This window comes from Piliocolobus tephrosceles, chromosome Y (genome assembly GCF_002776525.5).
Source record: "Piliocolobus tephrosceles isolate RC106 chromosome Y, ASM277652v3, whole genome shotgun sequence".
NCBI classification, from domain to species: Eukaryota; Metazoa; Chordata; class Mammalia; order Primates; family Cercopithecidae; genus Piliocolobus; species Piliocolobus tephrosceles.
Window position 1 is genome coordinate 3,895,566 of NC_045456.1, and position 16,821 is coordinate 3,912,386.

General features: G+C 45.2%; 1 protein-coding gene across 4 annotated transcripts in view; it reads left to right on the plus strand.

Moving 5' to 3' along the window:
• Positions 1–16,821, plus strand: part of LOC111531657 (SH3 domain-containing kinase-binding protein 1) — a 307,782-nt gene that overhangs the window by 254,935 nt on the left and 36,026 nt on the right. For all 4 annotated transcript variants that reach the window (XM_026451886.2, XM_023198963.2, XM_023198967.2 and 1 more), the window contains exon 11: positions 1,674–1,833. In XM_026451886.2, the coding sequence (XP_026307671.1) occupies positions 1,674–1,833 (160 nt within the window). The remainder of the gene's footprint in view (positions 1–1,673; positions 1,834–16,821) is intronic.

Below are 16,821 nucleotides of genomic sequence, written 5' to 3' on the forward strand. Positions count from 1 at the left end.
TGACCAAGCGGCCCCACATTGCTGGTTCCTTCCCCTCCCATGATCCCTTGTTCTATGCCACAGTGGGTCAGGGAGGCAGAATCCCTGGTCAGATGCAGTAGGGAAGCCAGGGAATCAGCCCTACCCGGAGACTTGGTCTCCCTGTTGGGTGAGCACAAACTGCCTTTTCCATCTTTTCCATTCATCCTGCAGGCTGCTGGAGTTCCTGTCCTGCTGCAACAGGAGAAATGTCCCCTGCTTTGCATTTCAACAGAGCCCTTCCTCCTCTGGCCCCTGTGTGCCATAATATGAGTTCCCAGCATTCCTGATTGGAGCATATTTCCCCACATTGTGGGGATGAGCACAATAATACCTGATGGGTTTATTTTTATTTTATTTTTTTTAGAGACAGGGTCTTGCTCTGTCACCCAGCCTGGAGTGCAGTGGTACGATTGTAGCTCACTGCAGCCTCGAACTTGTGGGCTCAGGCAATCCTCCTGCCTCAGCCTCCTGAGTAGCTGGGACTACAGGTGTGTGCCACCATGCCCGGCTAGTTTTTGTAGAGATGGTGTTTTACTGTTGCCCAGGCTGGTCTCGAACTCCTGGCCTCAAGTGATCCTTCTACCTTGCCCTCCCAAAGCTCTGGGATTATAGATATAAGCCACCGCACCCAGCCCTGATGGATTTTTTTAACCTTTTGCCAACCATCTGGGGACCCAAACAACATGAGTCTGTGTTTGCAAGTAAAAGTTGTCCTGAGTACCATCTTACAAGTAAGCATAGGGAACCTGCCTATAGTCCAATGGCAACTCTCTAAAGTTCCATCTTTATCAAGAAGAATGTGGATGTATGCTTTTTATACCATGCACGGAGCAGGGCTAGTTGAGAACAGAAAATATGAGGTTGTCACTGAACACTGCCCCGTTCGACCAACAGATCTGGCTTCAACTTCATTCTAATAGCTCTGACTCCAAAAAGCGTTGGAAACCATATACCTGTGAAGTCCTAGTTTGCCTTCCAAGTTCGAACTGTGCACAAGAAGAATCCAGAACTCACTGTTCCCTGAAATGCTCTCCCTTTTATTGACTCATGGCCCTTTTCAGAGGCCACCCTGAGACATGTCAGGCCTCTTTCCTTGCCATAGCCAGCAGGTCCCGTGGGCCACTGACCAAACCCCTCAGCCCTCTGCTGAGCCCTGACTCCATACCAGCACCACATATGGCTCTGAGGAGTTGACCAGACCTAGGCCCTGCCCTCAGGGGCCGTCAGCCTACAGGCTGTGCCAAACATGCAAACACCCAGAAAGTGTCTGAGCGTGTTTGTAAAGTGCTGCCCTGTAATGCTCAGGTAAGGAAGGAAGGAAGTCTGCCTTTGAGCTGTTGGGAAGGGAACGTGACAGTGTCACGTTTCAGCCAGGCTTCGAAGGAAGAACTGGAGTATGCTGAAGGTGGGCAGTGGCCAGAAGGGCGCTTCAGGCAGAAGGACCAGCATGAGTGAAGGTGTGCAAGGGAGGGAACAGTGAGCTCTGTGGGACTTCTTCTAACCTGACAAAGAATAAGTGGTGCTCTTGGCCTTCCACATTCACCTTCAGAAATAGCATCGGTGATTTTTTTTTTAAGCAGGAAATGAGTGATCTGCATCTAAGTACTGTCACTTACACTAGATGTGTGTTTTCTTTAAACAATGATTTAAAGAAAGACCAGAGAGAGAGCCAAAACTGGATTTACAGAAGCCCTCCGTTCCTGCCATACCACCAAAAAAGCCTCGGCCACCTAAGACCAATTCTCTCAGCAGACCTGGCGCACTGCCCCCGAGAAGGCCAGAGCGACCGGTGGGTCCACTGACACATACCAGGTACTCCTGCGCTTTCACCTCTGGGGTGGGTGTGGGGCGGCTCTGGAAGGAACACAGGAGGGGAACTCACTGCCACAGACCTTGGGAGGAAAGGAGAAGGAAGCGGGGCTCATGCTTTCCTCTTACATCCTCCAGCAAAATTATCTGAAGACACCCGCCACTTCTGTCCTTGCTCCTGCACTCGGGCAGAAGTGAGTGTGAGGTTGAGGGGTGCAGTGTGGGTTTCAGGATTAGCAGATGAGAACTGGGTACCCAGCATTTAGGCCCTACTGACACATAGGGGTTTTTCCTGGGCCTCATTAGAAGCAAGGCCAACTGCCCTTCAGCCTGGAAATGCAGGTGGCGTGTCCCTCTTTTTCCCCCTGGATGTTGTACTGGCCTCAAGTATGTACATCTCATGTGTGGCTACGACCCCTGACCCTCACTGCTCTGCAGGGCTTCTTTCCATAGCCCAGGCTCCCTGTGCTCTTCACTGTACAGCCTATTGTGGAACCCAGATCCGGGAATGTCTCTAGCTCTAAGACCCTCAAAGGCTGGGGACATGCTTTATGCAGGCATGTGTTCCGAGATGTGCTTGACAGAATGAAAATTCATTCGCCAGCTGGTTGGATGCATGTGTTCCGTGAAATCAGAGTTGGACATTGTGTGTTCCAGACCTGAGACACCTACCACAGAGCAAGGAACTGTTGAATTCTCTCCATAAGTTCATTGCCAGAACTTTCTACCATAATATTAAAATATATGTGTATTATACGTGTTGGTGTAACACTCCAGGGCAGGCCAGTGACCCAGAGGTCTTTAGGTGTGCATGTCAACACACAGTCACTGAATTTTTGTTCTTATGAGCTAAGTTGGCATGGTGAAAGTTGCATGGGCTTCACAGTTCTTGCGTTGGAGTCAGACAGACCTGTGGGCTGGAATCTCAGCCCACCTCATTCATGGGAGGAGTAGGAGCTTGGCTATACTATCCTCTCACCTCACTTTTTTCACCTGTAAATAGAGGATGATAATGGAATGCACCTAAATAATTCCCAAGTATGGAAATCAACATTATTTTCATTGTTATTTTGATTATTGCCTATTGAATTAGGCACGCTGCAGTAAGACAAAAATAGCTCATTTACTTTTTTTAAAGACAAATTTTAATTAGTGGTAAAATACATGCAATGTAAAAATTACCATCCTAACCATTTTAAGTGCACTGTTCAGTGGCATTAAGTACGTTCACGTTGTTGTACAACCATTTCCAGAACTCTTTTCATCTTGTAAATCTGAAATTCTGTACCCTTTAAACAGTGACTCCTCATTTACCCCCCCTCCCAGCCCCTGGCAGCCACCATTCTACTTTCTGTCTCTATGGATTTGACTACTGCAGGTGCCTCAGTAAGTGGAATCATACAGGATTCATCTTCTTTTTTTTTTTTTTTTTTATTTTTTTTGAGGCAGAATTCCACTCTTGTTGCCCAGGCTGGAGTGCAATGGCGCGATCTCAGCTCACCGCAACCTCCGCCTCCCGGGTTCAAGGGATTCACCTGCCTCAGCCTCCCAAATAGCTGGGACTACAGGCATGCACCACCATGCCTGGCTAATTTTGTATTTTTAGTAGAGACCGGGTTTCTCCATGTTGGTCAGGCTGGTCTCAAACTCCCGACCTCAGGTGATTCGCCCGCCTTGGGCCTCCCAAAGTGCTGGGATTACAGGTATGAGCCACTGTGCCCGGCGGATTCATCCTTTTATGACTGGCTTATTTCTCTTAGCATGATGTCTTCAGCATTCATCGGTATTGTAGTATGGCTCATTTGCTTTTCATAACAATGACAACAACAAAAACACAACTCCCAGGCTCAAATATAGAGGCAGGTCACAATGTGGGTGTGTGGGAGGCTGGCTGCCCAGTCGATACAGAGCTGTGGTCATCTCAGGTGCGTGTGAGCCTATTTGAGTAGCAGCTGGTTCACCTGTGTCATTCTACAGGCATCATCCCAAGGTCCAGTCCAACAACTGCCTCCATGTGACACCCCCTGTTGAGTTGGTGAGGCCTCTCCATGCTCCACCCTCTCCTATGAACTGACAGTAGAAGGTTCTTTGCACACGCGCATATTGGGGCCACTTGACAGTCTTGATGACCTTAGCAAGGACCATTTCAGTGGTGTGGTCAGCCCAGAAACTAGTATATCAGAAGAAAAAGCTTATGTAAACCAAAGTGCTTCCAAAAAGAATATGAGCTATATCAATGGGGAAGATGTGGAGCAGCAAAGGTTGCACATCGCAAAGGAGAGCCTGAAGCCATGCCCTGGCAAATCCTATTAGTCTCCCAGGGGCTACAAACATTTCCTTTAGCTCAATAACAATTTCCAAAATATTCCTGCTGCTCTTTCTAACAATCTGATTGAAGAGAAGTGGAATTCCAACTGCTGCTTTGCCTTCTAGAGCTTCTTGCAACTCTCTGGTTATAGGATAGGTACAGGCTTTGCAAGCCTGGGGGGAAACGTGTCATCACCACCAAACTTCTGGGCTCACAGAGGTCCCATTTGCCTCCTTCCTCTGCTTTATCTCTTTTCTGCCTCTGGGTCTCCCAGTATCCAGTGGTTAGTTAGAAGTCCAGGACATGAAGGGAGATGCATGAGAGAGATTTGTGAAGCCAGTGGAAGATGTAATTATTCTTAACAGTGCTTACCATCTGAGCAGCCTGGGAGAGGGTGGTCAGCCCCCAGCCCTCCATATACCCTATGACTGCCTAGCTCCCTAGACACTGATTTGCAGGAGGGTGTAGGGGAGGAAAGCCCTGAGATTCCTGCTTAGCCAGTTTAAGGGAGGGCAGTGCCTGCTCTTACTCAGTGGTTCTCAAACTCAAGCGTGCCTCCGAATCACCTAGAGAACTTGTTCAAAACAGATCACTGGGTGCTATTCCCACAGTTGCTGACTCAGTAGGTCTCGGGAGGGTCTGAGAATTTACATTTTTAAAAGCTGGTGGTGGTGGTGGTGGTGGTGGTGGTGGTGGTGGTGATGGAATCCACACCGTGACAGCCATTGCTCTAGATTCTTCCCGGTTGTTGATGTTGCTCGCCCCTCCTTGCCTGGCTGCCTCTCAAGTGCCTGCTCATGCTTCAGATTTGAGAGCCCCTGTTAGCATGCCCTCCTCTGGAAGCCTTCCCCTAGATCTCATGATTGCTCTCTCCTCCAAATGCCTGCCACCCGTGTTTAGCCTAGTGCTGGGCCCCATGCTGTGCTACTTGGGATGCAAACACCCCCGGACTTCTTCACCAGATTTAAAGCAGATCAAGAGTGTGTTTTGTCATCTCCACATGCCTTACGGTGTCGAGCATATGGTAGTGGCTCATTTAACAAACACTTGTTGAATGCCATCGTTCCTTAAAAGAGGGGGAGGTGCCAGTGCTTATATTTTGTTCAGTTTTGCCTCTCCTGTCGTCCTTCCCAGCCTCTGTACAAGCTCTTTAGTATGCGTGTCTTACATTCTAAGTAACCTATTATGCCGTGGATTGCCACACAAAAATACTTTTAAAAATCAGAGAAAGGCTTATTGTTCCTTGGTACTTAATGCACTTTATATTTTTTTGCTAAGCAATTACATTGAACAACCAACCTGTATATTGGTTTATGAACTTGTTTTGTTCTGCCAAATTAGTGGAGGTATGAATGTTAATTCAAATAGTTTTGTGTCAGTGGTCCTCTGGAGAAAGGGTATTGTGTTCTGTGTGAACCCAGATCTTCGCCAACATTTACCTGACCAGGTGAATTGATGGATAGATGGACGATTGAATGCATGGACATGTAGTCACTGTAAACAGCACTCGTTGGGAGCTAGGCATTGCCACTCCAGCTGCAGCGTCCGGGCTCACACTGCTTCTAACCAGCCAGAAATCTTGCTGCCAAGTGTGGCTTTCAGAGGAGAGTAATTTCTTTCTCTTTAAACAGGAGCTAGCATCTTTCAGAAAAAAGGAATACTGTACATAAGTTTAGGAAAAGCATCATCACTTTTAGATATATTCACTTAACAAAAAATGTATTACAGGGCCGGGCGCAATGGCTCCTGTCTGTAATCCCAGCACTTTAGAAGACCAAGGTGGAAGGATGACTTGAGGCCAGGAGCTCAAGACCAACCTGGGCAGAATAATAAGACCACATCTCTACAAAAAAATTTTTAAAAATTATGCAGGCACGGTGGTACCCATCTATAGTCCCAGCTACTCAGGATGCTAAAGTGGGAGGATTGCTTGAACCCAGGAGGTTGAGTCTACAGTGAGCTGTGATGGTGCCACTGCACTCCAGCCTGGGCAACAGAGTGAGACCTTTCCTCCATAAATATATATATATATATATGTGTATTTATATTTATAAATGTAAATGTATATATTTACAAATACATATTTATATTTATAAATATAAATGTATATACTTACAAATACATATTTATAAATATAAATATATATTTAATATATGTATATGCATATATACATATATTGTACATATGTACATATGTGTATATGTAGATTGTATATGTGTATACGTACATATGTATATACGTACATGTGTATATACATATATTTGTATATGTATATATATTTTGTCTATTTATATACATATATTTATAAATATATGTCAATATATAAATAAATATAAATATTTACATATAATATATAATGTAATTTATAAATGTATATTAGTATAGTAACATAAAATCAGTTGGACATTGTATATTATATATGCAATTAATATATATTAATGTTGGACATTAATATATATTTATATATTTCTAAATATATAAAAGCTACATATTACAAATATCTATTCATATATAATATATTTTTATATATTGTTAATATAAATTTATATATTTAGAAATAGATCATTAATATATATTAACTATATGTTTATAAATATATATGTATATATTAACTATATATTTAGAAATATATGAATATATACCATTAATATATAAATATATGTTAACAAATATATAAATATGTGTTAATAAATAGTATATTTATATATTTATAAGTATACATAAATAATATATTCATATGTTATTACTATTAGCACAATATTAATAATTATGTTATTAATATTATAATTAATTAATAATTATATTAGTCCTGGTCAGACCCAGGTGTTCCAGTTCACAGTTTTTAGGAATTATATCTAGGAAAACCAGAGTGACATCAGTAAGCAGTCTGTGTTCAGTCTGAGCAAGTGGAAATGCACATGAAGGCTCTTACAGTGATCGCTCTCTTCCTCAGATAGTAACATACTTGACCTTTAGTAAGAATGTTCTCCCCACTTCTAGAAAGTAAGTTCATATGGAATTTCAACAGGAAGAAAAGACTTTCAAAAATGTTATACCAGCATTGATTTAAAAATCCAATGGTGGGCTGGGCACGCTGGCTTATGCCTGTAATCCCAGCACTTTGGCAGGCCGAGGCAAGTGGGTCACCTGAGGTCAGGAGTTCAGGACCAGCCTGGCCAACATGGTGAAACCCTGTCTCTACTAAAAATACAAAAAATTAGCCAGGCGTGGTGGTGGGTGCCTGTAGTCCCAGCTACTGAGGAGGCCAAGGTGGGAGAATTGCTTGAACCTGGGAGGCAGAGGTTGCAGTGAGCCAAGATTGCACCATTGCTCTCCAGCCTGGGCAACAAGAGTGAAACTGTGTCTCAGTAATAATAATAGTAATAATAAGGTGTATTAGCAATTGAATAAAAATGAGTTCCTCTGTGAGAAGAGTTCCTGAAACTTGGGAGAAGAATCCAAAAGAAGAAAAAAACCCAAGGAAATGCTGGAGAGAGGCAGGCTGCCCTTAGCTCTAGTAATTGCATGCAGTGGAAGGCAGTAAGCAAGAAACCCGAGGGGCAGGTCAGGTGCGTACCCTCAAAAGGAAATAAATCTGATAGGGAAAGAGATAGAAGCAGCCTGACTAGTCCAAAGCAGGCTTGTTAATCCTCCCAAACTCAGACATCCCAAGGCATAAGGATTGGTCATTTTCTTCCCAAAGAATAGAGAGACTAGAGCAGGACCTTCACTCTGAGCTGGGGAGCTTTGCCTTTCTTCCGCTGTAGCATATGCTCTCTGAATGGCCAGGGGCAGGTGTCAGGGAGCCTTGAGTTAGAGATGTGGGGAGAAGGTCTGGGATGAAGGACAGGAAGTGAGGCCGGCAAGGATGGAGTGGGAGCAAGGTAAAGTCGATGGCTGGAAGGAAGCACAGGAGATGGTGATCAGAAAGGGGAGGTCAGTGCTTACAACCTTGGAGGTGGGTTTGTTTGGAAGATGAAAATATTCGCAATGGTTGTGGCCACAAATGTGGGTGACTGAAGATGAATGAATGAAGGTCATAGAACTGAAGATACCAAGGAAGGAGGGGCCGGAGTTGGGGATGGATCACCCACGTGGTCACCATAGGCTCAGGAAGATGGTAAGAGCTGGAGTCAGGGAGGCCAATGTTCTACAAGCCAGTGTCCTCCCATGGGTGCCGGTGTGTTCTGGGAGTTGATGATAGTGACAAGAAGGGTTTGACAGTGTGGTAGCAGGTGGTGTGAGCCTGCTGGCTCCATCCTCTGTCGGGCAGAGCAGAGTTAACAGATTTTGCTTTGGCTGGTGGCTGAGAATGTCAGGGTGGAAGCAGACCATTCAATGAGAAGGTTCCAGATATGGGGGTGTTGGTTACTATGAATCAGACATCCCAGAGGTCACTGTCCGTTGACTTTACATGTGGAAACATGTGCCCAGGAATTGCTCTCGAAGATAGGCAGTTGGGTGGTGGACACCAGGATGTGAGTAGGAGGACCAGTGACTTTCCAGACCTGTGCCACTTGGAGATGACCTATTGCTTTAAATGTTAAACATACCATGTGGCCTTCTTGTGAAGGGCTGGAGGCTATACCGAGAGAATTGGAGCATAGGATAAGGGGAGGGGCAGCATGCAGTGGAAGCTCTTTTTTTTTTTTTTTTTTTTTTTTAACCTGCAATGATGCTGGAGCACTGGATTTCAGAGCAACACTGGGAGTTAAATGACTTATGAGTTCTGAGGCATTTTAGCTTGAGGCAAAGATTAAGTAAACATTTATATGCCAAACATCAACTAAGTGCATAGGGAAGGGCAGATGTCTCTCTTGGGACCAACTTAAGAGCATGGAAGTTAACTTTTTCTTTAAATTTACGAAGGCATGTTGGCTTAAGACCTTGGGGTTATGATGTACCAGGAAATAAGCGTCCAGGTACTGATCACTCAGTGAAGTGTCCAACTCCCATGCCCACCAAAAGAAAGCATTAGAAAAGACCTCTTTGCTTTTATTAGGCATAAACTAATCAATCCATTAATCAAAAAAGAGGAAGAGAAAACTAGTGAGTGCGTGCAATGTTCCCTAAGTCAGCAGATAAACTGTATACTTGGATCATTTTGAATTGGGATTACTCAGTTGTTGTGAATTTCTTTCTAAAGATTTCTAGTGATTCCTTGTGTGATTTTTGTGTGTTTCCCTCCTTTAATACAAATCAGGATGAAGATGTATCTTTGGAGAATTCAGGAGAGAGGTCCTGGCTAGAAGTTACAGAGGTCGGCTTGGTGCAGTGGCTCACCTGTGTAATCTCGGTGCTATGAGAGGCAGAGGCAGGAGGATCACTTAAGGCCAGGAGTTCTAGTCTAGCCTAGGCAACATAGAGATCTCTACGAAGTTTTAAAAATTAGCCATGCATGGTGGTGCATGTCTGTAGTCCCAGCTACTTGAGAGGTTGAGGTGGGAGGATCACTTGAGCCTAGGAGTTCAAGGCCGTAGTGAGCAACGATCGCACCACTACCCACCATCCATCCTGGGTGACAGAGCGAAACCCCGTCTCTAAATAATTAAAAAGAAAAAAAAAGCGATTACAGAGGTGGATGTCTTTGGCTTATAGGTGGTAGTTACAAGCATGGAATACATATGACCACTCCAGGAGGTTATGGAGAAGAGGAGAAGGAAAGAGTAGAGACAACAAGAGGGAAAATCACTGTGTATAGGGTGGAGGAAGGCCTAGGAGCCATCCAAAAGGGTAGGAGGAGTGGGATGTCATGGAAGCTAGAAGGAGGAAGTGTGGAGCAACTACTGATCAGCGGTGCTCACACCTGGGCGTGTATCCGAATCACGGGTGTTTGGGGTGCTTGTTGAAACACAGATTGCTGGCACCCCAGGTTTGTAATTCAGTAGGTCTGAATTAAGGCCTGAGAATTTGCATTTCTCCCAAGTTCCCAGTGCTGCTGCTGCTGCTACTGGTCAGGGGACCACATTGTGAGAACTGCTGCCATCTCGAGAGCCAGGGACAGCCAGGCTTTGCTCATTAGTTGGCCCTTGGTGATCCCAGTCGAGCAATTTCCGTGGAACAGTTGTGGGCAGGAGACAGATTTGGGGTGAGTTGAAGAGAGAATGGGCAGGCGGCCAAGACTGGGTACATTTGTCTTGTGAGAAATTGGCTATGGAAAAAAGAGGGAGAATGGGTGCTAGATATAGATTCAGGAAGGAAAGAAAATGTGTGTGTGTGTGTGTATGTGTGTGTGTGTGTGTGTGTGTGTGTGTGTGATTCATTTGTTTCAAATACTCGTTAAGTGCCTACCTTTGCCCAGGCCCTCTTCTAGGTAGTAGTTAACTATGGTAACCAGGCCCACCCACTGCTCGCTTGGGCTTTGGGGCCAGGCACACTGGGGTTGAAACCCCACCCCTCTTCTTAGATACCCTGTGACTTCGGGCAAGGTGCTCACCTCCTTGAGTCTCACTCAGTTCCCTCCCCTGCAAAATGATACCACAAGGCCTACCTTGCTCAGGTGTGGAGAGTTTAAACAAACTGCTCCACCTCAGGGGCCTAGCTCGTTGCCTGGCAACTTGAGAGGCACTCAGCAAAACTGTGACCTCCATGGGAGAGGGGTTCCTGCGTCAGGCTCTGGAGCCCCAAGGGGGTGGAAAAGTGGACATCCTCAGGGTGAAAGCATGAGTGGCCTCCCCTAGCTGCAACAAGAGCCAGGACCCAGGGAAGGCTAGCAACTGATGGAAGGTAGTCCCATAGGTCACAGGCGTGGGGGGAAGCACCTTGTCTTACTTTAGGGACATCTGCATGATTTGCTGACCTCATTCCATTTGTACATATTATCTTCTCTCACTCTCTTTCCTTCCACCCACACATAAAGTGAACCAACCATAGTGACGGGATTTAGCCTCGACCCAGACTGAGTCACATTGATTTTCCTGCCACTGATGACCAGAATCAGGCAGTGAAACAGTAGGAAATGTTAACACCTCACGCATGCATTGTACTAATTGGTTTCTATAATGTGTTTTTCATGGGCTATGTCTTTGAGTAGTACTGTTCCTCCACATGGCACCCTGCAGACTTTTCTCACAATCACACCGTGATGAATTCTCCCTCCTCCAGACACTGCTGAAGATGGGGGCTCAGCATCTTTAAAGCCCCTTGCACCCCTTTGAGATGTCAAGCTGTGGGTTTGCAGGTGACGTCTATGGATGTCATCATCCTTGTGCCATAGTGGATTGCAGGGCTTGTCGGGCCCTGGATGGGCTCTGGAGAGAGGCCCGCTTCCAAATATATTTGCAGAGTCTGCACAATGAACAGAAATTTGGAGGGGAATTGAGTGAGCACTTTCCCATCACCTTCCAGCGTGTCTTCACCATCTATAAATAGCCAAGCTTGTTTGTGCTCATCCAGACAAGGACGCACGACGCAAAGGGATAGCTGCCAGGAGAACCACTCTGGTTTCTGCTTCTTGTGCCCCTGGCCTCCCTCTGCTTGTCCCACATTTAAATGGTACCACTTTTTCAGTCCAAAAGCTCCTGTGATTCCTGGGACATTTTTGGCTACCAGGTGATTATGTGGGTACTCATAGCAGGTAACAGCAGGACCTTTGGATTTGGATTTCTGGGAAAGGGAGGGAGGCTCCTCCTGCCCTCCATCTGAGGAGCAAAGGAAACTGGGGTTACTGATACTCCCATTTTGTCCTTACCTAATGGAAGGATCCAAGTTCCATGGGCAGTGACATCCCTCCTGGGGCAGAATGCTTCTGAAGGTCTGGCTTTGCATCCGCCGTCTTCACGGATGGGTGGGGCCCTCTTGTCATTGTTAATTTGAGAGAAAAACATCTCTTGGAGCATAAAACCTATGCACACGGATGCTTACTTACATTATTGCCATCCCAAATGTTGTAGGAAAAGATTGGACTGGCTTGGCATGAGGAACTTTCCATCTGGTTCCAGCTCTGCCACCAATCAACTGGGTGGCCTTGGGTATATCCCTCCCCACTCTCAGAGCACAGGACCTTTGTCTGTAATAAAATGGGGGCTTCAGCTGGGTACTGTCTACCCACCTTTAACAATCAGAGCTGAAGTCTGAGATGTTATGAGTAGGCAGCCAGGAGACCAGGAAGGGAGTGCTCAATTGCATTGGCCTTGCATCCTCAGGCTTACCTGACTGGACAGGGCCACAGAGATAAACAATGAGACACAGTAGTTTTACACTAGGAGGGAGTGCTAAGCAAGGTTGCAGAGTTGGAGAAAGAAAGAAGATAGGTTCTCAGGTGACAAGTGCTCTAAAATCTCAGACTTCACTGCTGTACATCCATGTAACCAAAAATCACGTGTACCCCAAAAGCTATTGAAATAAAATAAAGTAAAAAGTTGTCATAAAAAAAGAAAGAAGATAGGACAATTCGAGTGGTTTCTCTAGCATCTGCACATTTGACGTCCATTATCATCCGTTCCCAATGCAATGAAAAGTGATGACGAATAGAGGATGTGTGGTGTGTGCCTCAGTGGTTTCCTAAGCACAGGCAATGGGGCGTTTCTGTTTCTTTTCCTTTCCTTTTCTTCCCAACTTTCTTTCCCCCTCATCAAATTTTGTAGGAAGTTGAAGCCCAAACACTTGCACCTCCTTTCTGGGGCGTGGGGTGGGGACTGTCAAAAAGAGTCACCATATAGACTTGGAATCTTTGGTTCAGTAGGAATCGGTAGATTTGCTCTTTCTCCCTTCACCCTTGCTCACCTCCAAAAGGTTTATGGGTTCTTTTTGGTATTTTTGTGTGTGTGTGGCTGCTGTTAGTGCTACTGCTAATTTATTTGTTTGTTTGTTTGCTTGCCTTGGCTTCCTGTGCACTTCAACACCTTGTCCGTACCACATGTCTTGGCTTAACTGTCCCAATGCAGGCTAAATTGGGCCGTGCCACTGCCTGAGTTCATGGTCTCGAGAGATGCACATGGTGCATCTTCCACATTCCCGTCTGTGCATGAGCCCCATCTTATATCTTGGGTCTGAGTGGAAAGAACAGGCCCTTCTGGATAGGTCGAGTGCATGATTTTTGTTTATTGTTAGTACTTTTAAACTGAGAGAGGCAAAGGGAATTTCCTTAGCTGGCAGTAAGCCGGGGTGACACAGGCTGCCTGGCATCCTTGATGACTCACTGTCCCCAAGGCCAGATCCCCAGCCTGGAAGACCAGAAGGCTGACTAAAGCAGCTTCGAGAAGGAGTCAAAAGCTTGGGCTCTGGAGTTGGACTTAATAGGCCCAATTCTAGACCCTGCCACTTTACTGCTTTTATGACCCTTAATCAGCAAGTGACTTAATTTCACTGAGCCCCAGTTTCCTTATCTATATAATGAAAACAAGGGTGTCACAGGTGGGGTTCTCTAGAAGGCATACCCTGAGCCAGCATTTGGCATGAAGATATGTTTTAGGGTTCAATACCTGTGAAGCAAAAAAGAAGCAGGATTGAGCGGAGGGAGAAGTCATGATATGATACTGGCTCAAAAAGCCTTGGCCAAATCCACGGGAAGTTTTAGAGCTAAAACAGCCCATCTGAGTCATCCCATGTTGGGCTGAGATGGCTGAGACTTTGATATCATGGAGTGTGGGCTGCCCTGGAGGGGAGGGAGTGCCTTGGCTGAGGAACCTCTCTGCAGCTGAGATGGTCCCTGAAAGAGCTGACAACTGGCAGCTGCCTGCTGACAGCACTCCCAGCAGGCAGTAGGGGCAATGAGCCCTTCACTCAAGGGGTTGCACATAGTAGGTACCTCAAGGGGTGGTTGTGAGGATTGAGTACTTAAAGCATGCCTGTAATCCCAGTGACATGAGAGGCTGAGGCTGGAGGACTGCTGGAGGCCAGGAGTTTAAAACCAGCCTGGGCAACATAGTGAGAGCACCATCTCTACCAAATTAAAAAAAAAAAAAAAAAAAATTAGCCATGCATGGTAGCATGTACATGTAGTCCCGGCTACACAGGAGACTGAGGCAGGAGGATCACTTGAGCCCAGGAATTCGAGGCTGCAGTGAGCTGTGATCATGCCACTGCACTCCAGCCTGGGCAACAGAGTGAGACTTTCTTTCTTTTCTTTTTTTTTTTTTAAGTGCTTATTCTAGTGCCTGGCACATGGTAGGCATTCAGTAAACAGTAGCTGCTGCTGTTATTTCTTTTTTCTTTTTCTTTTTTCATTCTCAAAGGAGTTTGAGCTGCTGTTATTTCTATAGGATCATAGGTTCTACTTATACCTGGTGGGGTGCTTGGGCTCGTCAGTCTCTTCTCTGTGATTTAGGTTCCTGTTTGAGTAAAACAAGGAGACTTTTAGCCATACTTGCCTATCCAAGTCATGTGTCCTAAGTGTCCATAACGAAAACTGCTAGGTAAAATATAAGAATATTGCATTACTTTGATTTAAAAACCAGAAATAAGTAAGGGCAACTTTCTTCTGATGCCCTTGGATATATGGTGGTATCTCCTGACTTCTCTTATGTTCTCCTTTTAGTTAACAGCTGTAGGCATAGAAACCCACCAGACAGAAACACTTGCAGGAGCTTGCAAATTACAAAAGGATGGGCTTTTTCCTTTTTCTCTGAATTTAATAACATCCCTTTTGCCAAATGGTATCCACATGCTGGGCAGACTGAGGAGAACAAGGACCGTTGAGGGGCTGCATCCTCATTGGATGTCAGCCGCTCCAGACACATGCTTCACAGAATTCAGAAATTTTGGTATTTTTCAGAACTGAAATTCATTAGCATTGTTCTAAGAGTCTATAAATACAGTGAAAGGCATTTACAAATAGACATTGTAAAATGCTTGCACACCCACAGTCTGAACACTGTCAAAACACCAGCTGCAGCTTCCATACTTGGAAGGATCAGAACCTTTTTTAAACTTCACCTACTGTGTTTTCAAAATAGGCTTGCTTCTGGCCCTGTGTCGAAGATCATTTCAACTTAAGCCTGTGTCTGGTGCTGGGCATGAGGGATCAGGGCTCAGTTGGAGAGACTGGAGGGATCCCACTCCCCTTCCTATCAACATGTGGCTGGTGCTTTAGAATCTGGGGAGGAGTTGGTCAGGGATGATTAGTTCCTATTTCTTCAGGATAGTCCCTTGTGGTTCAGGCTATCGGACCATCTGTGTGGGGCCTACAGGCAAATCCCAGAGATGTAAAACACTCTCCTGAGTCAGAAGCCCCTCCCTGACAAGGATTCACCCCAGGTCACACTAAATGCCACTTGAGGGGCAGCCACCTTGGCCAACTTGGAGCATAATAGTTTTTTCCTTTGATCCAGTGCCATTAGAACAATGCTCCTAAAATTGGGGATAGAGCGTCTAGTAGCTACAAGTAATGTGCACCTTTGCTTTTCATTCGTGTGGTATTCTTTATAATTTTAACAGTTGCAAAGACAAAATGCCCTTGTGGCAACGGTTTTCCACTGATAGCCATTGTCGTCAGCTATTTCTTGTTTCTTATGATTTCTCAAACAGGGATGTTGTATTAGTCTGAGTGGCTTAAACAACAGAATTTATTTCCTCACGGTTGTAGAGGTTAGAAGTCTAAGATCAAGGTATGGGCAGGGTTCGTTTCTTCTGAGGCCTTTTCTAACAGCCTCATTTTAACTTAGTCACCTCTTTTAAAGGCCCATCTCCAAACACAGTCACATCTTGAGATATTGAGGGGTTCCAACTTCAATATATGAATTGTGAGAGGACACAATTTAGTCCATAACAGACATATACATGGGGATCTGCAAGAATTTGTTTTTTGTTTGAAAAGTGTTGACACATTACTCAAGTCTATGGTCTGAATGTTTATACCTCCCCCTCCCACAAATTCACATGTGGAAATCCTCACTCCCAAGGTGACAGAATAAGAGGTGGGGCCTTTGAGAGGTGATTAGGTCATTGGGGCAAAGCTCTCATGAATGGGATTAATGCCTTTATAAAAGAAACCCCTCTCCCTTCCACCACATGAGGGCACAGTGAGACGATGTCCTCTGTGAATCAGGAAGCTGGGTCCTCACCAGACAAAATCTGCCGGCACCTTGACCTTGGACTTCCCAGCCTCCAGAACTGTGAGACATAAATTTATGTTGTTTATAAACCACCCACACTATATCAAGAATATAACTTATCCACAGGTTATTTCCTAAGGTGTACAAGGCCCAGAAAAATCACAATGTTTGCTTATTCATTTAGTTAAACAAAAACTTTTTGTTATACATAAATGTATAAAGCATTGTACTAGGAGGAAAAAAGTGACAAAATCCCATTCTGAAGAATAAGTGGGGAAGATTACTAGGTACATATATAAATACGAAGTGCTGTGATAAGGGTTGGAATACAGAGGTGTGTTGCAGGAAACACAAGGAAGAAAGGTGGATCTCTGAGTGCTAAAAGGGTGAGTTACATTTGCTCAAGTCAAGTGGGAAGGAAAGGAATTCACAACATTGACCAGAGACATGAAGATTTGGAGGCAAAGGAGATGATGAAATGTCCCAGAATTTGCCCACGACTCACAGGACCATATCCACTCCAATCCCCCACCCCAGACTCCAACATTTCTCTAATGTTAAAATTATGGAACGAGAGCTCTAGATAGAACGCCTCTCGGAGGTGATCCTGTTGAAGCTAGCCCACCAGTCATTTTGTTGATGAAGCACCCAAGTTCCAGAGAGGTTCAGTAACCCGGCCAAGGTCACACA